This window comes from Lissotriton vulgaris, chromosome 2_1 (assembly GCF_964263255.1).
Source record: "Lissotriton vulgaris chromosome 2_1, aLisVul1.2, whole genome shotgun sequence".
NCBI lineage: Eukaryota > Metazoa > Chordata > Amphibia > Caudata > Salamandridae > Lissotriton > Lissotriton vulgaris.
In genome coordinates, this window is record NC_141687.1 from 792,660,349 (window position 1) to 792,683,094 (window position 22,746).

Here is a 22,746-nt window from a genome sequence, read left to right on the forward strand (position 1 = left end):
GACAATGTCAGAAAGTCCTGTCATTGAATGGATAATACACGGAATTATCACAATTCCGATAACAACTTTCCGATTTAATAAGTGCCTTGAGTACATACCTGCTGGCCAGTATGAACAATTGGGTAAGGGATATGTTAAATCCGAATGGAAATTACCATACACTCACTCTTGCTATAGTGACAGCGACAAAAATGTATTTCTTAGTGGTGAGAACTGTAAACACTCACTAAGCGGTATACTTTTGTGTCAGGGTATTAATTTACACGGACCATGTGATGGAAATTCAAACAACCTTTCATGCCACCAGCTAGTCACACCTGCAACTCAGATAGAGCCCTTCTTTATGCAACTCGCAAACGGGAGTTACATTCTAAGAACGGATCACAGGTGCTGTGGCCTCGCGCCCGGACTAAGTTATCTAGTAGAAGTAACGTCCATGGTCAAATGCTGTATGCAAGCATTGTTCCCGAGCGGGCCTCCAGACATAGTGACTCCCCTCTGGCCTCGTCTGAATCTCTATTCTATACGAATTGATACATTAAGCAAAATGAAATCTGTGCTTTTACAGACAACAGTGCCTATAACGTCATCTAAAGAGACGTATGATCTTCTAGTCGCAAGGACGGCTACTGAGGTTCATGACCTTTTATCAACAAATTGCCCCGTGCATTTCGTAGAAATGTTTAGCAAACTCCTTAACATGTCTAGTGCTACAAGCATCCCAGGCATATTTAAGACAGTCTTTACGGGACTGCTAACACCCTTCCAGGCAATTTTGGGAATCTTTCCTAATTTTGTGCACTCCATCTTTGGTGGTATTCCACTATTTTTGGGACTCATCGCAGGGATTCTATTTTTGACCATCCTGCTACGTTATGGCAAGCCTCGGCTCAGACATAGCTCCCATGGGAATGGAAGAGACAATCCTAGCAATGCGCTACAGGGACAGGATAACTAACGTCCTCGGATTGGCCAGGCTGAGAGATCTAAACATGACCTGGTTCCTTTCATTCAGACCGATATGGCAAAATTGCATTTTACCTGTGCTACGGTGTATGCTTTGCGGCGAGGAATGCGTGTTGGACATCTGTCTTTCACTTCCATCAGCAGTACCAATGGACGTCAATACTTTGCTCAGTCCAATAACGGCTCACGCATTGTGTTGTCCCCAGCGGCTACCAATCCTGATGACGGCATTCGTGGAGACTCCTGTACTACAGCCAAGTGGTAACAGTGGAGCGAGTGACAAAAGCAACATCATCCAGGTACAACGTGCTGTGAGCATTGCTGGTCCTGCCTTCGATGACAGCAATCATTCTCACACCTGCCAAGTTACAGCGCTATCTAATTTGGTTGAACTATCACCTGATTTTGTAGACCAATTCTTTGCGAGCCTGTCTGATACGATGTTCTCACCCATAGAGAAACAATAACTTTTGAAAAGCTTTCCGACACACAGCGTTCCTATGAACTCTGGATTCGGCCTTCAGTTTTGATCAACAAAAACTGCCAGGAGCTTTGGTAAACTGATTTTTCTTTGAATTGGACAATTTTTAAAATATTGACCTTTGTCTCCTTTTTTGGCACGAACAATTCTTTGCTTAACGTAAAAACTATTCTTAGAGAACAGAAGCTTCACACTTCTATTTCTAAACACATCTAGAGACATAACAACATTACACCAGCCTCTAGCACACATGTTATTACAATGCATTTTTATGTGATGATTTATCTCGCATTTCTTCTGTCAGAGATACTTCATGTGTAAATCTTTTTGCATAATCGTTCATTGATTTTATATGCAATACCTTTTGAATGATTACTATGCTTTAAAACTACGTACAGTACCTAAATTCCATGTATTACAAGTACGCCTATTTCGAATGCATTTATGTATTTTGGGGTGGGCTATGTTACACAATGTTACACATGCATCTAATTGCTTAGTTTTAGTAATTTTGATGGACATGAATTCGTGGAGTGGGTGTCATGTGCTTATCTAGGTTCCTGATCGATACTGTGACCTTATGCCCCTATTCGGCTATAAAGCCCTTTATTCCCTATATTGGCATAACCGTTCAAGTGCGATTTTCTGAAAAGTCATCTCTGGCCTCACACGAGCAGAGCCACAGAGCCACATTCCAGCATGACTCTCTGCTACTTCCTTTGCGACCAATTAGTGCAATGACAGAGCAGCAGTCACTATCTGATATTCCTAGATAACACTCCGAGTTCTTCAACAAGATAAAAACTTAGCAAACCTGGAAATCCCCGCTTGCTATGTTTTGATTAGTAATAGAACTCTAATGAGCAACTGATAACTGCCACTTCCTAGTGACATCTTTAATTGACGTCTTATGTCCAGCAAACTTGCGTCAAACCCGGCACCTGTCAGGTATAAATATTACCAACGTTGCCTTAAGCAATGAGCGTTGCCTGTTGCTGATGCCAGCTGCCTGCATGACCCGTGTTGGTAAAAACTAGCACTCTGTCGCTGCAGCCTGCTATCCTGTGGTGGTGAAGCTACTGATTACCATTATCGCCGCTACAGCGCGAACTGTGGTTCAGTACGCTTGAGGAGCCGTGCAGCCGTCCTCTGCGAAGACATCCAGCCCAGCTGCCCGCGGACGCTGTCACCCCTCCTTCCTCGACGCGCTGAGAGAAGCCGCTGCATTTCTCGTGCAGAGAAATCCAGTCCCGGCGCTTCCGGTTTACCCTCGCGGGTGACTGGGATATCGAGAGAGACCCCTGAAGGAGATACCAATCCTCCATCATTCTATTCAGAGGTATGGTGTTGACTAAACCCTTAGACGAGAATTCTTGAAACAAACCTTGGCAAAACCAACTTAACTTAAGCTTCTTACTTACTCCCCCTTCTCACGTGTTAGGCTTAGGTCAGGCACACCGGGGTAGGCTTAGTTAGAAGCACCAGTTGAGTATGTTAGCCTAATGTATATATGACTGTATATATGTTTTATTACTTTTAAACCATTGTATGGCTAAGAAACCATATCAATGCTTTTACAGTTCTATTTCGCAATACTTATCTTACTGTACGTACTTTTTATAATAACAGTTATTGCAATTGTGGCAATACATTTCTCTTGTATGAGAAGAAAGACTGTTCAATAAATGTTAACCTTTATTGATAAACGCCCGTCTCTCTATTCTCTACATATTGTGAAAGTAAACTGCACCAGACTGACTGAGTGAAATCTATGTCTATTGTTTCACACGACCCTAGAGATCGACTCTTGATCTGAGGAGCAAAGTTGTCATGTTGCACGGTTGTTGGAAAACTGAATCCCTTCTTGTCTGTGCCAAGGAAGCTGATCACTTCCTATGCAGAGAAGAAAGTTTCCAGTGACCTCTGAGCTAGTTGGTAACACAACCCAATTAAGTTTAGCATAGTCAGTGGAGGCCTGGAATATAGCCAGTTCCACGTCGATACTACTGTTTATGTTATTCCAATGCGCAGGGCCTAGTGGGAAACTAGGAACTACACTACACCTCCATGCGACCAGTGTTGGTGGACTCCGGCACACCCGTGACGCGAATGTTATTGCGCCTACTCCTCGCCTCCAACTCCTCATTCTTTGCCGCTATCACACGTAGTATGTTGTCCATTCTGGAGAGGCGCGCGTCGTGGGATGCCGATGAATCCTCAGAGGCAGAAATACGCCTCTCTGCTTCTGTCAGGCGTTCTTCATGGACCTCCAGCTTCTGTACGACCCCATCCATCCTGGAGGATAGGCGGTCCACCTTGTCCACTATCGTGGCGAAGCCCTGCCTCATCTCTTCCAGCATCACTCGCATCTCAGGGGCCATGGATGTGGAGGGGGGCTCAGAGCCCGATGGGTCATGGGTACCGCCAGCGCCAGTCGTGCCACACAGCTGTTTCTTGGGGAGGGCAGGCTCGAAAGAAAGCTTGGGTTGCTTATTGTCGTTCTTCCCCATTTTGCTCCGCCGGTAGGGGCCTGAGGCGCCCAACGAGAGGCGATCAGTGTGGCGCTCACTGCCCCTCGCCAATCCTTTGTGCATTCGCGCCCCCCTGTGAAGTGCTTGCGTCGATGGCAGCACCCTCTGCGTGAGGAGCAGGTCAGCAGCAATAGAACGAGTCTCCCACGTCGATGTGGCCCAGCTCCAGTGCCCAGGGACAGCCGATAACGCTCACGCGGAGGACCGAGGCCCCAGCCAGTCACGTTCCGTGGGTGGCGGGCAGCACCGTGCCGGAAATGATTGATCAAAGTCCGCACACGAGAAACCCCCAGGGGGCGGTGGGGGAGGCAGGGGGAGGGAAGGCCCAGCGCGCCACCACCGGGCAGCAACTCCCGTAGTTCGACCACAGCCTGTGGCCACCAGTGGTCTCCTGACGTTCCTCGACCCCCAGGCCCCACAGGTAGCGAGCCCGCAAAAGGATCAGGGGCACCGCCGGCAATCCGCAGGAAGAGGCCGGGGTCCCGGTCTAGCACCTCCCGGTTCAGGCGGCAGTGTCCGGCACCACCCGCACTCCCAGTAGGGCTCAGGTCCGCCGTCCAGCACCACCACACGGTGTTGCAGCCAGAGGAGAGGGAAGACTCACCGCCACCGCCGTCCTCCAGTCTCCGGCAGGTCTCGCACCCCCTGGGCAGGTCACTCCGTCTCCGAGGCCTACCCGCCTCGTGGCAAGCCCCGACCTCGCGTGGCACGGCGCGCCGGTTCTCGCACTGCCCCTCCTCAGCAGCACGTCCCGGCCAGAGTCCTCGGTCGGCTAAGTTCAGCACCGAGCGTCGGATCGTCCCCAAATTTGGACTGGAGCCGCAGGATAGGGAGGCTCACACTCGCTGGGATTTTCAGGCGGAAATCTGCAGGCAATCAGGATGAAATCAGGATAAAGCTGACCAGGCAGCCAGAGCCTCACTAAAGTGCGGCCATTAGCTCGTGCGCCCTCTAGCGCCCTTAATACTAACTTAAACTTACCTCTTCTAAAGGATAAAATAAAATATTTAGGCATTACTATAACAAAAGATCTTGGAAAACTATCAGAAACAAACCTAAACATAACGGTGAAAGAAATTAGAAGACTCCTTAAAATCTGGTCAGGCCTGCCATTAAGTTTTTTAGGCAAATCTAATGCAATAAAAATGTCAATCATTCCCAAATTCACTTATCTCTTTAATAACATTCCGTTAGAATTTAAAAAAGAAACCCTAAAAAAAATACAAGGAGAAATATCTAGCTTCATTTGGTCAGCAAAAAGTACAAGAATCTCATGGAACAAACTCAGGAGAAAGAAGGAACAAGGAGGAATAGCAAGCCCTGACATATACGAATACTATAGATCCTTCCAATTTAAAAATTTTAGAGTCTTGTTAAAGGTACATCATGCCTATCCAATTTACTTACAACATCTAACAAACGGTGAAGATTTTTTCCTCTTTAAATTTGGTCACCCAAAATTTTTCAAAAAAGTAAAACTGAAGGTTCTGAAGAAAGCTGTTAAGCTTTGGAATCAGATAAGAATCGCCACAAAGATTCCCTACTACAGTAGCATGGCTCCAATATGGGACTCGCCAGGCACCCCAGAATGCTTAAGGGACTTACTATCAAGCCCACTCAGACAATCTGGAATTGAAAAATGGGGACAACTCCTGGTTGAAAATGTTTTAATATCCTGGGAACATCTACAAACAATAACAGAACGAAAAATCTCGAAGTTTAAATATTATCAGCTATGCAGTTGGGCAAATACCATTCCGAAAGGAGCAACAGATCCGAATAATTTAGAACCAGAAATGACGAAAGAAACGGTATTAAAGAAAGAGGTCTCAAAATGGTATTGGACTCTAATCGAATCCGGCGAAGAAAATGTTACTATACCTGAAAAGACATGGAAGAAAGATTTACCAAACAAAGCTTTGGATCTAAATCAAATTTGGAAAAAATCAGTAGAGAAATGCTGGCAGTGTGTAAAGTCCACAGCCCTAAAAAGAAACCATCTTTTCTCTATACATAGAGCCTATTGGACACCCAAAAGACTATCTAAATTTAAAGGCTGGACAGTAAAATCATGTGGCAAATGTGGCGAAGAAAAAGTGGATGATATCCACATGTTTGGTGACTGTCCAGCACTTACACAATATTGGCAAGAGATTGGTAAGACACTAACTGCAGTACTGGCATCACCTATAACTGTGAGTACTCTTTTAATTATTTTTGGGATCCATTGTACAACTCAACCAAATCTGATTAGGTTAAGTAAGCAGCAAGAAAATGTATTGTTCATTACGATCTTGTTAGCACGTAGAGAGATTTGTATTAACTGGATAAAACCGGCTCCACCAACCCATGAAAATTGGCTAAATGCTGTAATAAGAATTAGCAGATTGGATAGAAGAGGGAAACAACCCAAAAGAACGAAGTATTGGGAGATCTGGGAAAATTATATCATCTCCAGATGATAAACTAGAACCCCTCCTTGTTTCGAGGTTTTGGCTTCTTTTTCTTTTTCTTTTTCTTTTTTCTTTTTTGATTCCAATGATTAAGCCGAACAATAATTCCAGGCATGACGTGAAGTCTGCCAAACAGCCCAAGGGCCAGATAGTCCAAGAAACAAAGGAATTATTGAGCAAGATAAAGGTGTACGGAAGGAAAAAGACTGGAAAGTGCTAAGATAATAAGAAACTCCCCTTGTATCCATCGATAGACGATTAGGGGCAGTATGGTGGAACAATCGATCAAACACGGTCAAACTCCCAAAAACCTCTTTTTCTGCATAAACCGCAATATGAGGAAATAAAAAAAAAAAAAAAAAAAAAAAAAAATGCGATGGATGTAGAGAACTGGTGTTTATGATAAACCTAGTAATCTGACAGTTGACCAAACACATTTTCTCTAAGGCAGGGAGTAAAGAGATGGGTCTTTAGTTGCCAAGGTTTAGCGGGTCAAGATTAGCTTTTATTAAAAGTGGCAACACCAGTGACTTTTCCAGCTTGTGGAAACAGAGCCAGAGACTAGTGACAGATTAAACAGAGAGTTAATCTGCAAATTTAGAGAGTCGACGGCTCCTGCCAAAATGTAATGAGGACAAACGTCCAACGGGGGACAAGATCTAACTTTTTGAATGATCATTTCTGAATCAGTTAGAGATATCTTCTCAAAGATAGCTAGCTGGGGGTCATTATACTGAGAAACTGGTACGGGCAGAGACTTAGAAGAATCAGAGTTCTTAGAATTTATGAACTTAGAATCATTTTATCAACCTTTTCATGAAAAAGGTCGACAAGTTGTCAACAAGCTGCTGAGGTGACGTGATGGGTTGTTTACCAGCTTTGGGATTCAGGAAAGAATTTACAATTTTGAAAACAGTTGTGGGCACATTTTCTGCTTCTGCAATTTGTGTTGAGAATGTACAAGCTTTTGCTTTCTTGATATCTTTCCTAAACTGTTCGAGGGCGGATGTATAAGCAAGCTTGTCCTCCGCGGCAAAGGTACGTTGCCATTTCCTCTCTAGCTTTTTACATTTAAGGTTTTCTGCTTTCATTGTGGAGGAGAGTGTAAAGTTGTACTTCACCAAATAAAGCTCCTTGACACAGGTTGGTGAAGTAGGGTTTATTCCACAACATCAGCACCCACTCGACAGCAAAACGCCGGATTCATGAAATGCCACTCATCACTGCATTCCATGACATGGGCAAAGTTCCACAACCATAAATTACAACACATCCCCCCACAATAATGGAAAAGAGCAAAGCTGATAAAAGAAACAAGGATAGAGATAACATATTAAATTAGCAAGAAAGAAAAAACAAAGTAATATTGAAAACAACCTGCGAAGAGAAGTAAGGCGTTAATACAAATCATAATCCTTCAGTCTTGTAGGCAGATTCCTGCATCTACCATCAGAATTACCATCCACTCCATCACGGGTATTCTTACTCCAAGGGTCGTGACCACCCGAAGAGACAGAAGCATGAGCATTTAAAGATCTGCCAGTATACCTGACCAGATGGGCCATGCTCCACATGCAACCAGTATTAACTTTCACAACATTTTTTCTGATGGCAACAATGGTATATGGACCCAGGAAGATTGGATTTCCTTTGCAGGTATGTCTAGGATTCTTTACCAGGACTTGATCACCAAGATACCACTTTTTACTTCTCACACGCATCTTGGAATCATAACTCATCTGGTACTTATGCTGATAGTTGGAAATTCTGGAACGTCTTGCCTCAAGAAAAATCCCCATATTGTTACATGCAGGCAACCAAGATGGGTTCAATTTAGAAGAAGCTTTTCTTCCCCTCAACGCTTCAAAAGAGGAACTCCGCGTGACCACGTTAGGGGCAGTGCGGTGTGCCCATCATGCTTTCCATAAGACACTGCCAAAGGACAACCTTGACTCTAGTGCGCGTTGGGCACAGCTCTTCACAACTCTATTTAGCCTTTTGGTTAAACCATTGCCTTGTGGTGAATACAGAGCCGTCTTCTGATGGACTATGTTGAGATCTTTGAGGAAAATACACATTTCCTGGGACACACATTGTACCCCATTGTCCGTGACTAAAAACCTGGGCACTCCTTCAGAAACAAAAACATCTCTGAGAAACTCAATCACAGTCTTAGTATTAGCAACAGACACACATTTCGTTACAACCCACTTGGAGATATATTCCACCAATAAGAGGACAAATGTTTCATGGGTGGGCATAAGCTCAAAGGGACCAATAACATCCAGACCTAACTTTGTCCAGACAGCATACGGGACCTCAACGGGAGAGACAGGAGCACATGGTTGGTGATGTGAGTCTTGTAGTTGGAGGCACAGGACACACAGTTCTTGACTACATCTTCAGTCATGTAGTCCATACCCGGCCACCAGTATCTCTCCCTCACTCTAGCTTTTGTGAGGCTTCTCCCCAAATGACCTTCATGAGCAAGGTTAACTATCTTAGTCCTGAAATCAATGGGAGGAACTACTCTGTCCCACCTCATGAGGTTTCCACAATAAAACGATAAATCATCTCTCACAGACCAATAAGATTTCATTCATGATCCAAAGTTTTGCAGTCAGGCCACCCCTGAGTTACCCACAATTTGAGGGACAAAAGCACTTTGTCCTTCCTCTCACTTTCCAACCAGTCTCCATTGGATAGTGCTGGCTCTGCAACCCAGCTCACACTCTCAGCTTCGACATCATTCTGCTCACCCTCTAAAGACAACCGGGAAAGGCAATCTGAAGATTTGTTGCTTGGCCAGGTATATATTGTACACGGAAATTAAATTCCTGAAGAGCTTCATTCCAGCACTTGAGCCGGGTGTGATGTGCTCACTGTGGCAACATGAGAAAACCTGCCCTAGTGGGCGATGATCATTTTTGACCAGAAAAGGGATACCCCAGAGATAGAACTTAAAGTGATGTACAGCCCAAAACACACTCAGGGCCTCTCTCTTAATACCGGAGTAATTAGCTTCTGCCTCTCTGAGTGCCCTGGAGGCAGAGGCAACCACCCTCTCTTCATCACCAACAATCTGGGAGAGCACAGCCCCCAATCCCTTAAGGCTGGCGTCAGTGGTCAGGATGGCTTTGCACTTGACGTCAAAGTGCCCCAGAGTGGGCATCCTCCCAATCTCACTCTTGATGCTGTCAAAGGCTTCTTGGCACTCATCAGACCATTCGAAATGTACACCTTTCTTAAGCAAAGCCCTGATGGGTTCCGCAACACTCGCAAATCCCGACACAAACTTAGAAAAGAACTCAGCGAGTCCTAAGAAGGATCTCACTCGAACCTAGTCTTTGGGAGTAGAATATTCCTGATACTCTCTGCAAGCCATATTTTGGGCTGAATCCCCTCTCCGGAGATAACAGACCTTAATCCGATGCAACATTTTTGTTTTTTCACAGTAAGTCCCTTTTCTTTCAATTTCTCCAACACACAAATCAGAGTAGCGCTATGTTCTGTTACATTCTTCCCATAAACCAAAATGTCGTCCTGGAAGAACAGAATGTTAGGTATCCCACCAAAGACCATTTTCATGACCCTCTGAAAGTACGGTGCAGCCGAAGCCAAGCCGAAATGCATTCTCAGAAAGTGGTGAGCTTCCAGAGGTGTCACAAAGGATGTGAGGTGTCTGGAATCTTTATGCAGAACGATCTGGTGGTAGGCTGACGATAGGTCTAAAACACTGACGATTTGGGCTCCCTTGAGCATGCTAATAGCCTCTGAAATATTTGGTAAAGGTTGGCGATCAACCCAGATCCACTCGTTCAGCCCCCTCAAGTCCACACACATCCTCACGTTTGCACCACCATCCTTGGGGGCCGGAACAATGGCAGTGAGCCACTCTGATGCCTCTATTTCCTCGATAACCCCCAAATCCAATTGTTTCTTGAGATGAGCCTTCAAGGGTTCCACCATCATATTGGTCAGTCTCCTCACCTTATGCACATAGGGCACAGCCTTTTCTTTTAGAACGATGCAGTGTTGGAAGCCCTTGAGACAACCTAAGGCATCAGGAAAAAGTATCAGAGAATTTATCAAAATACTCATAATCCTGATTCTCAGAATCTACTAACATGACTTGATCTCTAGGACCGCTTGCACTTGGGTTAAGCAGGATACCCAAATCCCGCTGGTGCCTCCGCCCCAATAGGTTATCGCCTCTCTCAGCTACGTAGCTTTTGCCAACTGCATGTCTGCCTTTGAATTGTATCTCAGCCTCAACATATCCAAGAACATTGATCTTTGCACCCCCATAACTGCCAGGATTAATGTCCGAAGGTAAAAGTGTTACACAGTTCAACCCCACACACTCATCCCATTGTTTGTTGCCGATCATGGTGAAAGGTGAACCAGAGCCAGCTAACACCTCAAAATCATGTCCATCCACCACTATATCGAATTCTGGCATTACTATTTTTCCTGAATCAACACCACTCTCACTTCCTTTGACATTAAAGATAACAGTACGTACAGTTTCGGGCTCACTTTCCATTACACTTGCCGGAGGATCTGCAAAAACGAGCATAGTGTCCCTTGACACCACATTTGTTGCACACTGACCCTCTGGCATTACAATTAGGATAATTAGAAAAGTGTGAGAAACTTCTACACCTAAAACACTTCCGTTTCTGAAAATCACTCACACTTTTGTCACTAGTATTACAATCTGCGTTAGGAAAACGAGCTTCACGCTCTAGGCTTGTCGAAAATCCTTTGTTAGGACCACATACAATGCGTGCGCCCTTCTCAGTACCCTTATTCTTGTCCTTAGGTGAAACCTTGGCTATATTGTCACAAGACTCTGAACAGTCAGAACCCAATACAGCATTCACATCTCTTTGACCATCTTTTTTATCCTCTCAATTCTTTCTCATCTCTTTTACCCACGAAGAAGTGTTCTCCATACCTTCTACTATGGCAACAGCTTATGATAAGGATGGGTTTTTAGACAATAACTTATTTTGGACGCGGGTACTTTTGGTGCACCTCACCAACTGGTCTCTAACCAAAGAGTCCGCCAAATCTCCAAACTCACAGGTTTGTGCTAAAGTCCTTAGGGAGGCAACATAACTCCCAACTCGCTCAACGTGACCTTGAACCCTGATAAAGAACCTGTGACGTTCCAGGACTACATTGATGCAGATACCAAAATATTTCTCCAACACAGTCATCGACATCTCATAATCATCAGTTGGTTCAGTTTCAGTTTGTCTTTATTTCGAATAAAAGCAATTCATAAAAGACAACATACAAACCATACACAATAAAAGGGTTCCACTAGAGGATCCTTAATACAAATAGGATAATTACAACATACACGTCAATTAATACCGTTGGAATCCACAGAATACACAACAAACATGATACAAAAAAATGCATATGGTTAGGACAATCAATTTAAAAACAAATTCATTCTCTTAGCTCGGATCAACCAGGACCAACCCAGAAATTTGGCAACACAAACCACAACCGTTTCTGATCTGATTTCTTGTAATTTGGTCAATGCATCTCGATGACCGCTAAAGTTCAGGGATACACATATGGGTTTTAGCTACTTGTTACGAGGGGATCGATAGACAGGACAACCAAAGAATAGATGACCAACACTTTCTTCCTGGTCAGGACACCAGAAACACTTGCTTCCTGCTTTTGTTACCCACTTCGCTGTAAAGGAATTAACAGGCAAGGTACCTGTACGGAACTGGTGGTACAGTTTACGGTCTAATACTTTGGAGATCAGGTCCAAATACTGCTCTAAAAAGGGAATAGCTTTATGCATCAAGAATAAACCTGTTAAGTTTGCATCCGAAGATTGGGCTACTAAAATAGATTTTTTCCAGGCCCAAAAAAGGGCCTTAAACTCAGGTTTAGATGGAAAGATGCACCCCCCTGGGTTAGACCATAGCTCTGGTAGGCCCATCATGTGCAGAATGTTTTTGACTTCCCTGAGCCATGGTATCTTTAGCGCGCCCCACAATGATTTTACCTCATCAAGCTCACGGCAAAAAAGGCTAAGCTCTGGGGTTGTCCAGAGGCGGCGCCGTAGTGCCACTAGGCGATACTGTGCCAGCTCAGTGATAGGTCTACAACCAAGATCTAGTAACAGGGGTTTTATAGGTGCAGACTGCGGGAGACCTACCAGGTTCCGCAGGAATCTATTCTGGGCAATGGCCAAACATGATAAGTCCTTGTATCCCCACACATCAGCTCCATATAGGGTTGCAGCGATAATCTTGGCATCATAGATTTTTAGGGCGGGGTGATTCGTTTTGTAAAGGATTTCTTTTGTTCTTGGACCAGACAACCAGCCAAGCGATTAAATTTAAGTTTAGTTGTCTCCAGTTGGGGGTTCCAATTGAGTTGATGGTCAAGTGTCACACCTAAATAAGTCATGACCTTGACCTGCTCAATTGATGCGCCATTTAGTGTAACAGAACAATTGGGGGGGGGTTTCTTGCAGAAGACCATAAATTTGGTTTTCTCAACGTTAATCTGCAAGTCATTTTTTTTTACAGAACTCTGAAAATCTATTCAGGGCTACCTGTAACCCACCCCTGGTTTTCGAGAGGAGAAGGGTATCGTCCGCGAAGATTAACATGGGATATTTGAGTCCGCCCAGAGTAGGTGCATCGGACTGTGTGTTGTTGAAATATTGGACCACCTGGTTTATAAACAAAAGAAACAAGGTGGGGGCCAGGACACAGCCTTGGCGCACCCCTCGTTGAACAGGGAAGCTTTTGGTCACCTGTCCCTGACTCCCCCATCTTACCTGAGCGAAATTATCCTCATGTAAGCGCTGGACTAGACTCAACAACTCGAAAGGAAGGCCCATTTGTCTAAGAGCCTCCCATAGTTTCTTCCTAGGGACTAAATCAAAGGCCGACTTAAGGTCGACGAATGCGGCGTATAAAACCCCACCACCCAAAAGAACCACCTTCCAAAAGAGCAACGAGAAACGGAACACCTGATCTATGGTACTGGTACCAACTCTGAACCCTGCCTGCATAGGGGAAAGTATATTGTTCGAATCGATCCAGTCCTGGATTCTTAATAGAACCATCCTTGATACTATTTTCTGGATCGAGTCGATCAGGCTAATAGGCCGATAATTATTTGGAATGGAACGGTCTCCTTTTTTGTATACTGGCAGAATTTCCGCCCCTTTCCAGGATTTAGGAATCTCTGCCCCAGCGGCGATATTATTAGCCAGTTGCGTAATATATGGAACCCATAGGTCGAGGTTTAGTTTAAAAAGGTCGGCTGGTATGGCATCTAAACCAGGGGCTTTACCAGACTTGACAGACTCAAGAGCGTGAACGGTATCAGATTCTAGAAACACAAGTTCGGCCCCCAATTGTAGCTGGGTGGACTGTGATGCTATTGCAATGGGTGAGTCCAGTGCTACACTTGAGTCTTTAAATTGGGCCGAGAAAAATTCCACCCATGACTGTGCTGAGACATGGTTCTCCGGAGCTTGGGGAGCCGAATCCCTGCCCAGCCTAACAATCAACCAGAATTCAGTTTGGTTGGAAGATTCACATGCTCTGAGGAGGTCAAGCCAGTATGAGTCGTCCCAGTCCCGCTTGGCAACCCAAAGAATATGCTTGTAGCGCTGCCTGGCTATTCTAATATCATCTGTATTCCGGCCTTTTACAGCGGTTATTAGGTTGCTATGGGCATCTCTACAACTTTTGTTATACCATTTTTTGTGTGCCTTTACAATACCCGACTTTGACGGTTTGGTAAGGAGGTTTTTAAGGCCCAAAAAACACTCCTCATGAAGAGTGGTAATTGAAGAATCAATGTTACCTAAGGGGGATATAGATGACATCCTGCTCCACACTTTGAGAACCAACTCCTCAATCTTAGGAATAAGCTCTGGATTATCTAAAACTTTGGACCATTTAACTCGCCGCCTATAGTCACACAGAACTACATCAGACGTTAGATAGTTGGTTCCCATAAGGGGGGCATCCATACCGGAGACCAACATCTCCAGAGAAAGAGGATTATGGTCACTCTCAGGTCTGGGCTCCACCACCATATCTTTCACACATGACCATGATTCAATATTGATCAATATATAATCGATACGGCTAGAGCTCAGCCCGTTATCAAATGTTGCTGCCCCTAACTTATCGGAACATGTGCGCCCGTTTACTGCCCGAAGACCCCACTCCAGACAGAAACCCAACCAGTGTAAGGCTGCCTCGGTGCCCCTAACTCCCTTGATAATAGATAGCGGGGGATGTTCCAGACAGTATCCTCATCAGATCCCACATCCTCTGCCAAGGTAAGGATGGGCTCGAAAGATGTATTCATGTCACCCGCTATTATAACTGTCTGATCAGTTTTAAGTGTCTTAAGAAATTGATCAAGGTCATTCAGGACAGTTTGTTTCTTCCCACTAGGACGGCCACGGGCATAAACATCAATTAGGAGAAAACCCCTTGTATTGGCTTTACTAAGGGTATTACCCAAGAGGTCAGCATTCTCATCCAAGATTTCTTTTGCATGAAAACCCAAGTTGTTTTTAATCCAAATGGTTAGGCCACCAGAGGCCCTACCCTTGGGACCCTGAATAGCAGGTTTAAAAAAGTTTAAATAACCCAGCCTAAAAAGGGGGACAGTTGACCATGTTTCCTGAAAGACAACGATATCATAGGTGTCAATAAAATTGACCCAATCGTCGTTGTCCAAACGTCCCCGTAACCCTGCAATGTTCCAGGAGGCCACTCTTAAAGGGTTTTCCGTACCATTTGCAAAAGCAGAGGATGTCGGTTCCAAGCCCATTTCCCCTTTCCTGAACTTAACTGGGATATTATCTGAATCTGAAACTGTGCCTACACTTTTAAGAGGGGTGAAGCCATTTGTGGATGTTGTCAGTGGTGTGGATAGAACAGTCCCCCGTGGGTAAGGGGATTCCACAGTAGGCATAGCATCAACAGACCCCCCAAGTCAATCAACCTCCTCCAAGCATCCATACATATTGGAAGTAGGTGCCCCTTGCCACCAATTGTGCTGGCTGTAACCATCAACCCTACGGGCAGTCCATCTAGAGTTCTTGACGGTTGACCATAAACCCTCCTGCACTCGAGGCTGCCTTGGGGGATAGAAGAAGGTGAGGGGTCTCACTACTATTGTTGCATTAACTTCATGAGAAGGTCATGTACAAAGGTGCTGGGCTGTGTGGGGATCTGCAAAGGAAACCACTATGCAGTCGCCAGTTATGGACTTGTGTGTTGGGCCTATCCAAGGCACTCTACGTACCATTAATATACTGCTTCTTTGGTGGTCGGGGATCTGTTTATGTAAGTTAAGCCAATTAATGACTTTATTTTTCAGGGAGTGATGGTTCTCCTGGGAATGAGGACCTAGTTCAGGAACACCAGCTAATATAATAACATAAGGGCCAGCTTCCGGTGGAAGGTCAATAAAGCCGCCACGAAAGTTGGGACGACTAGCTGGCCGATGAGGATTGTTGACAAAGTCTGGTCTTTTTGCGTAGTGTAGTAAGGTTCGTGGATTAGGTTTCTGTTTGGGATTAACTGAACTTTGCAAAGGAAGAGGGCTTTGTACAGCTGGACTAGGAGTAGACACAACATGGTTTACAACAATTGTTCGGGGCTTTGGTACAGGCTTGGGTATTGGCGGAACTGCTGGGATATTTTGGGGTATTTGTGGGGATAGGCGCATGGGTTCTAACGTCTGGGTTTGTGGAATTGGAACAGTTTCGCGTGGGAGTTTTGCCTCCATTTCCTTTAGGCTAAGACTAGCCAGGGTGACTATGGTTCTATCCATTTCTAGCAAGTTATTCTCTATACGAGACAGACTGAGTTCCAAGGGGGTAAGTAATTTTTTTAATGTACCCCAGACTATTTTAAGGAATTCATCGTCCCCCCCCCTGTCATTCTCGGATCCGCTCAACCGACCCTCAAGTTCGTTCACACTGTTCGGGGCGGATAAGACATCCAAGGAGTGGTCTTCCACAGGTCTAGGTGAACCAAGTACATCTTCCCCACCCAGGGAACAAGAATTAATTTTAGTACTTTCATCCTTCATCCCATTGGAAGACAATGCCCTTCGGCTGTTAAAAAACTTTGCTCTAGCCATTTTTGCTTTTTTCCGTGCGTAAATGGACCTAGCAAGGCATTTCTTTTTATAGATGGCAGCTTTCTTAACCCTGCTTGGCGTCGGGGGAAGATTACTTTTGGAAGGGAAACAAATGCCTGTCACGCAGGTGGGTAGAGCAAGGGCCTGATTAAAATTCACAGGAGTAGGTAAGGAATTAGGGGGAGACTTTGGAGACGTTGGAGAGGCAGTGGTAGGGGCAGGATGGATAGCTGCCGTTATTAACAGAGAACGGGGACCTGATATTTGCTCAGGGGTACGGACAGAAGCAATTTTACCCAGGGATGATTTTTTAGTGCTGGCTAGGTGGACAGAAAGCCTTCGTGCCGCTTCAAGATCCAGAGAGACCCTGTGCTGCATTTTACTAATTTCCTCATCAATAGCCAAATTGGTTTTGATGAGAAAATCATCCAAGGTTCTGTTCGAATTATTTGCAGCCATAAGGGTTTTGCTGCGGCTACCCCGTGTGCACATTATACTAGATATGTGAATTACAATAAATACAAGGACAATACAACTGTATAATGTACCAGCCAGAGGGGGTGGCCCAGCCCTCTTAGTCCTCGAACGGCCTCAAACGGCCCAGTCTTTGTCCAGTCTTCGCCCGGGCTGCGTCCCGCGCTGCGGGAGGAGTGACCCCTATTATAGGAGGGTTAGGGGGTGGTGGGCGGGCCGGCAGGGAGAGTGGACCGGAAGTGGTCGACGGTCTATCAGGGACTCCTGGGAATTGGAGTCCCTGGCACGCTCGCAGCCCTGCAGCCCTCCGCCGAAGTTGAGGCGTCCGTGCACAGGTCTCCCTGACTGCTCCTCCTCACAGTGACCAAACGCAGCGGCACCCGCGGAGCGGGTGCGGTAAGGTCCAAAGGAAGTTCACGCAGTCCACAGTGTCCAGGCAAGGGTGAGCGCGACCAGCAATGCGCTTCTGCAAATTGAGAAAGTGTCCCAGTGAGGGCTAGTCGGCAAGGGGTTTAAAAGAGCCCTCCTGTGGGCGGGGGGCGGGCCGGCAGGGAGAGCGGACCGGAAGTGGTCGACGGTCTATCAGGGACTCCTGGGAATTGGAGTCCCTGGCACGCTCGCAGCCCTGCAGCCCTCCGCCGAAGTTGAGGCGTCCGTGCACAGGTCTCCCTGACTGCTCCTCCTCACAGTGACCAAACGCAGCGGCACCCGCGGAGCGGGTGCGGCAAGGTCCAAAGGAAGTTCACGCAGTCCACAGTGTCCAGGCAAGGGTGAGCGCGACCAGCAATGCGCTTCTGCAAATTGAGAAAGTGTCCCAGTGAGGGCTAGTCGGCAAGGGGTTTAAAAGAGCCCTCCGGTGGGCGGGGGGGCGGGCCGGCAGGGAGAGCGGACCGGAAGTGGTCGACGGTCTATCAGGGACTCCTGGGAATTGGAGTCCCTGGCACGCTCGCAGCCCTGCAGCCCCCCGCCAAAGTTGAGGCGTCCGTGCACAGGTCTCCCTGACTGCTCCTCCTCACAGTGACCAAACGCAGCGGCACCCGCGGAGCGGGTGCGGCAAGGTCCAAAGGAAGTTCACGCAGTCCACAGTGTCCAGGCAAGGGTGAGCGCGACCAGCAATGCGCTTCTGCAAATTGAGAAAGTGTCCCAGTGAGGGCTAGTCGGCAAGGGGTTTAAAAGAGCCCTCCGGTGGGCGGGGGGTGGGCCGGCAGGGAGAGCGGACCGGAAGTGGTCGACGGTCTATCAGGGACTCCTGGGAATTGGAGTCCCTGGCACGCTCGCAGCCCTGCAGCCCTCCGCCGAAGTTGAGGCGTCCGTGCACAGGTCTCCCTGACTGCTCCTCCTCACAGTGACCAAACGCAGCGGCACCCGCGGAGCGGGTGCGGCAAGGTCCAAAGGAAGTTCACGCAGTCCACAGTGTCCAGGCAAGGGTGAGCGCGACCAGCAATGCGCTTCTGCAAATTGAGAAATTGGTTCTCTGTCACCATTACCAACTGGAATCAAATCCAAACTGTCATAAATGTTTCTCCCCTCCACGCCCAAATTGTGGAGAAGTATGCTTGCTTCCTGAAGGCAGAAAACTTTTCCCCACCAATTGCCACTTTGTAAGAGTCGAAAAGATTCCTCCAACGTTTCCACAGAAAAACTGGATCGCCCTTATCTGATAAAAATGCAGGGGGTTGAAACATACTGGTCGAGGTTGCCATTGTAGTATGTGTACAGTTAAATCAAAAATTGTACCGTGCGGCAAAAGTGTCCCAAGATAAAAATGATGAAAAATTTTGTAGACAGCAAGAACAGCAAAATAGCTCCTTAGGTGGAAATATGCAGGCAACAGTCAGAATATGTGTACAATTTGAACTATGTGGGACCAGTGTTTAGATACAATATGACAATAATGTATATAAAACCAAAAACCGAAAAAACAAGAATTAGGGCGATCGTGGACACAGTGTCCGAAACTATCACTGCAACTCTCACCGTAAAATAAGACATACAATGTAAGTATTATTTCTGTTTTCCATAGAAACGCTATGACAAGATGACACTGCGGGTACAATTGACGATCCTTCCTCACGAAAATCCTTCCAAAATGGCCGCACGCACACTGTTGTCAGTACACAGCATGCGTTCCGGCTACGGGCATCAGAAAGAGGCTAGACAGCCTTGCGCATGTCATCAAGTGCGCGAGAGAGAGATACAAGAGCTCGAGGTGAGGCCAGCGTATGGAAGACGAGCCGTTAAGGGAGCTTGCGATGGGGCCGTTGAAAGGTAAGCCTTACGCCCTTAACTCTCTGCAAAATCTCAAAAACTCACTGTTTCTCAAATGTAATATCCCTTGCCACATCTGACGAGCGAAATGAAGGGTGTGTAGTTCTTGAGCCTTCTGTGTGGTCCAGCGAAGGTTCACAGGAAAACTTCTGTTACCGGTGTAGAGAAGGCAGGCAGGGGAATCGGTGATGGCAAGTCCTATCCCATCCTCGTCGCCAGTATAAAGTTGTACTTCACCAAATAAAGCTCCTTGACACAGGCTGGTGGAGTAGGGTTTATTTCACAACATCAGCACCGACTCTAAAGCAAAACGTCCAGCCGCATCACTGCATTCCATGACATGGGCGAAGTTCCACAACCATAATTTACAACTTAGAACCATGGGGCTGAGGCAGCATTTCTTTTCCAACTAGTCTTTTAAATGGGAGCAACGTTATCAAAAATCGCTCAGAGTTATGAATCAAAAGATTTGACTGTTTTATCTCTATCCCCTGAAGGATCCACCATGACTTGTAAGCATATCTTATTGAGGGCTAAATCATAAATGGAATCAGGGCCGGTGCATAAATACCAGTTTATTCTTAGATATCTGATACGGGGAGGACTTTAAGTAAAAAGGTACTAGGAGGTGTTCTGACCAGACTGATGGTACCAGCTTTGCCACCTCTAAAAAGGGGAGATTGGAAAAGATAACATCTAAAGTGTGTCCATCTTTATGCAAGGGGCCTTTCATTTTTTGCATTAGTTTAAAATCCGACATAGCATCAGTTAGCTGTCTAGCAGCTTTGCATTGGGGGGTTCATGAACATGTAAGTTGCAATCTCCCAGCACCATAACACCATAGTATTGTAAAAAGAAAGCAGTAATGGCATTAGATCAGGTCTCGCTAAACTGAGAGTTGCATTTTGGGGGACAGTAGATAAAAACTCCAGAGAGAAAAAAATTATCCGAAATTGTAAGTAAAAAAGCAAGTCTCTCATTCTGTCCCAACCCATCTAGATGCTGAATGGAGGAAAGAAACTTAGCACAGTAGATGACAGCTACCCGCCCCCCTACATTCTAAGTGCAAAATTGAATACGTTTCTGTTAAAAAAATTTAATCGCAAGTGTTATCATTTAAAAGATGTCCCATATCTTCAACTTGTCTTTAAATTCAACTGACCTTTAGGAAAATCTTGTTTACATAGAATGGGGCTGAATGAAACCGTTCTTCTGTTGCCTGGGTTCTGAGATCCTACGCTCAAAGGCAATTTAAAACCACAAATGAGCTAGGTATTGGAGCTACATCCCTCTGAAACACACGAGAGGGAGTGACCACATATGGGCGGATGAAACTTTAGGAGGGTCTCCTTGCTAAAGATCATTCTCCTTGCTAAGTCTGTAGAAAGTTGGGTAGCATGGCTGGCGTTGGTCGCATTCTGGGTGTGGATGGGCGCAGACAGGCTTGCCTTTGGCGCGCCACCTGCACGCGTCTCATTATTAAATGGTTGAGGCGGGTAAACTGACTCTCCCAGCCCAGGCAGAAGTGTGCAGGCCTAAAATGGCATCACCACAAGCAGTGCTATTGAGCAGACACCAAAAACAAATTCAATCAACATTTACCATTTACGCAACATTTAAAATCAAATGCGCAATTAATAATCCATGAGCATTTACAAACTCGGAAAGCACCCTATGGAATTGTAACAAGCACCGTTGATGTCATCAGGGTTAAGGTCATATGCCATCAGTTTGTGGGAAGATTCTGGCTCACAGTTCATATGTTGCCACTTCCTGTGATAACATAGAGGTCATAGGGTGTGTGATGCCATTTCCGCCAACAGTGGCAGTTTGGTAAATCGATGTCCATGTGTGAGAGCCCAATGCTGCTTCTTACATCCTCAGACATAAAGCCCCCACACACCTTTTGGAGAAATGCATTCTCAAAATTGAAACAGAGTATCTGCTTTAAGGTAAAACGCAGTAAATGAGAAACATATTGAAGATAACGAGCATTACTCTTGCACATACACACACATAGATTCAAGTCTAGAAATGCCTTAATGAACAGAATATACATTAAAATATCCAGTGCACAACATACAAAAATCAATCGACTATAAATAAGCTCAAACATTTCCTGTGTCAATAATTGTTTATATGTATTGCAAAAAGCACATTGTCTTACCTCCAATAATTGCTGAATCCATTGTATTGGCACTGTTGGCATCAGCTACAAAACAGTGCACATGGGGAAAAGTTAGTTTGAAACAAAGAGCGAGGAATGACAGCAGAATACTCAATACTTTGCACAGTACATGTACTTATTTACATTACACTGAATGAAATTATACGTTATTATCAATGAAAGAAAGACTGCATCTACGCACAATGCTGATGTTATTATGGGCAAATTAATGAATGGCATTTTACTGCAAATGTCATCCCAGGGCAAGCCAGGCCGAGAATAGTACTCGACAGTGATAGCAGCGTTGCTTTCCTGTTTCTACCCGTGAAGGGGGTGCAGAGGGCTCCTACCATCTTTCTAATGAATGTCGAAGATGACGTGTTTATAAAACATGTATTTTAGGTTATTTCCTAACGTTTTGTGCTGGTGCTCATGTGGCACAAAGTAAATTGTCAATTGCAAATGTACTTATATAGTGCTTATGACGAGTAGGGAAATATATATAAACTATGAACTCAAGCCTCCCCACCTTCTTGGCATGCTTGGAAAAGTTTGGTGGCCTTTTTTGAGAATATTGATAGGTGGAAAAATAAGAGAAAAGATGGCGGTGACTTTTGGGATATGTTGAAGACTTAATAAATTGACCTGTCCAATGATTACATCTTCTTAAAGCAGTTGGGCTATGCAGTAAGTCGTACCTGGCTAACCCAGTAATTCTGCTTGAAGAAGAGAGTCCAATTTCTAAGCACGTGGGCCTCTAGAATCCAGAATGGTCCTTATTACTGATTGGAGATGATATGAGGACAAAAAAATAAAAGGCGTGTACGGCCCCTGACGAGGCAAGTGATTTAAAGCCCTGACAAATGCTGCATTTTTTTTTTTTTTAAGTTTTTATTATTGATTCAACAATTTACAATTCAGGTTGACATTTACTAGTCGTGGAGAATAGCCTAGCTTGCCATTGACCAAACGAAGGGGGACTCAGATCTTTCCAATATGAGGCGATGCTTATCCTGAGAATAGTCATCGCTATAAAAATCAGTGCTCCTCCGGCCTTTGGATCTAGCTGGTCGTATGACCCTAGCAAAATAGTACAAGGTGTGAGTTGGATATTTGAAGATAGTAAATTGCCCAAAAATGTTTTACTTCTTGTATTAGCGGCTGGAGGTTAGGACAGGTGGCAAACATATGTACGATATCCGCATTGAATATTGTGCATCGCGGACAGTTTGCTCCAGA

The 22,746-nt window shown here is 45.4% G+C and overlaps 1 protein-coding gene across 1 annotated transcript in view; it reads right to left on the reverse strand.

The window, feature by feature from the left end:
* The window catches only part of LOC147731173 (glycophorin-C-like), a 219,970-nt gene that overhangs the window by 41,492 nt on the left and 155,732 nt on the right, over window positions 1-22,746 (reverse strand). Inside the window, exon 2 of the mRNA XM_086956165.1 lies at window positions 21,508-21,552. Coding sequence (XP_086812291.1) covers window positions 21,508-21,552 — 45 coding nt within the window. The remainder of the gene's footprint in view (window positions 1-21,507; window positions 21,553-22,746) is intronic.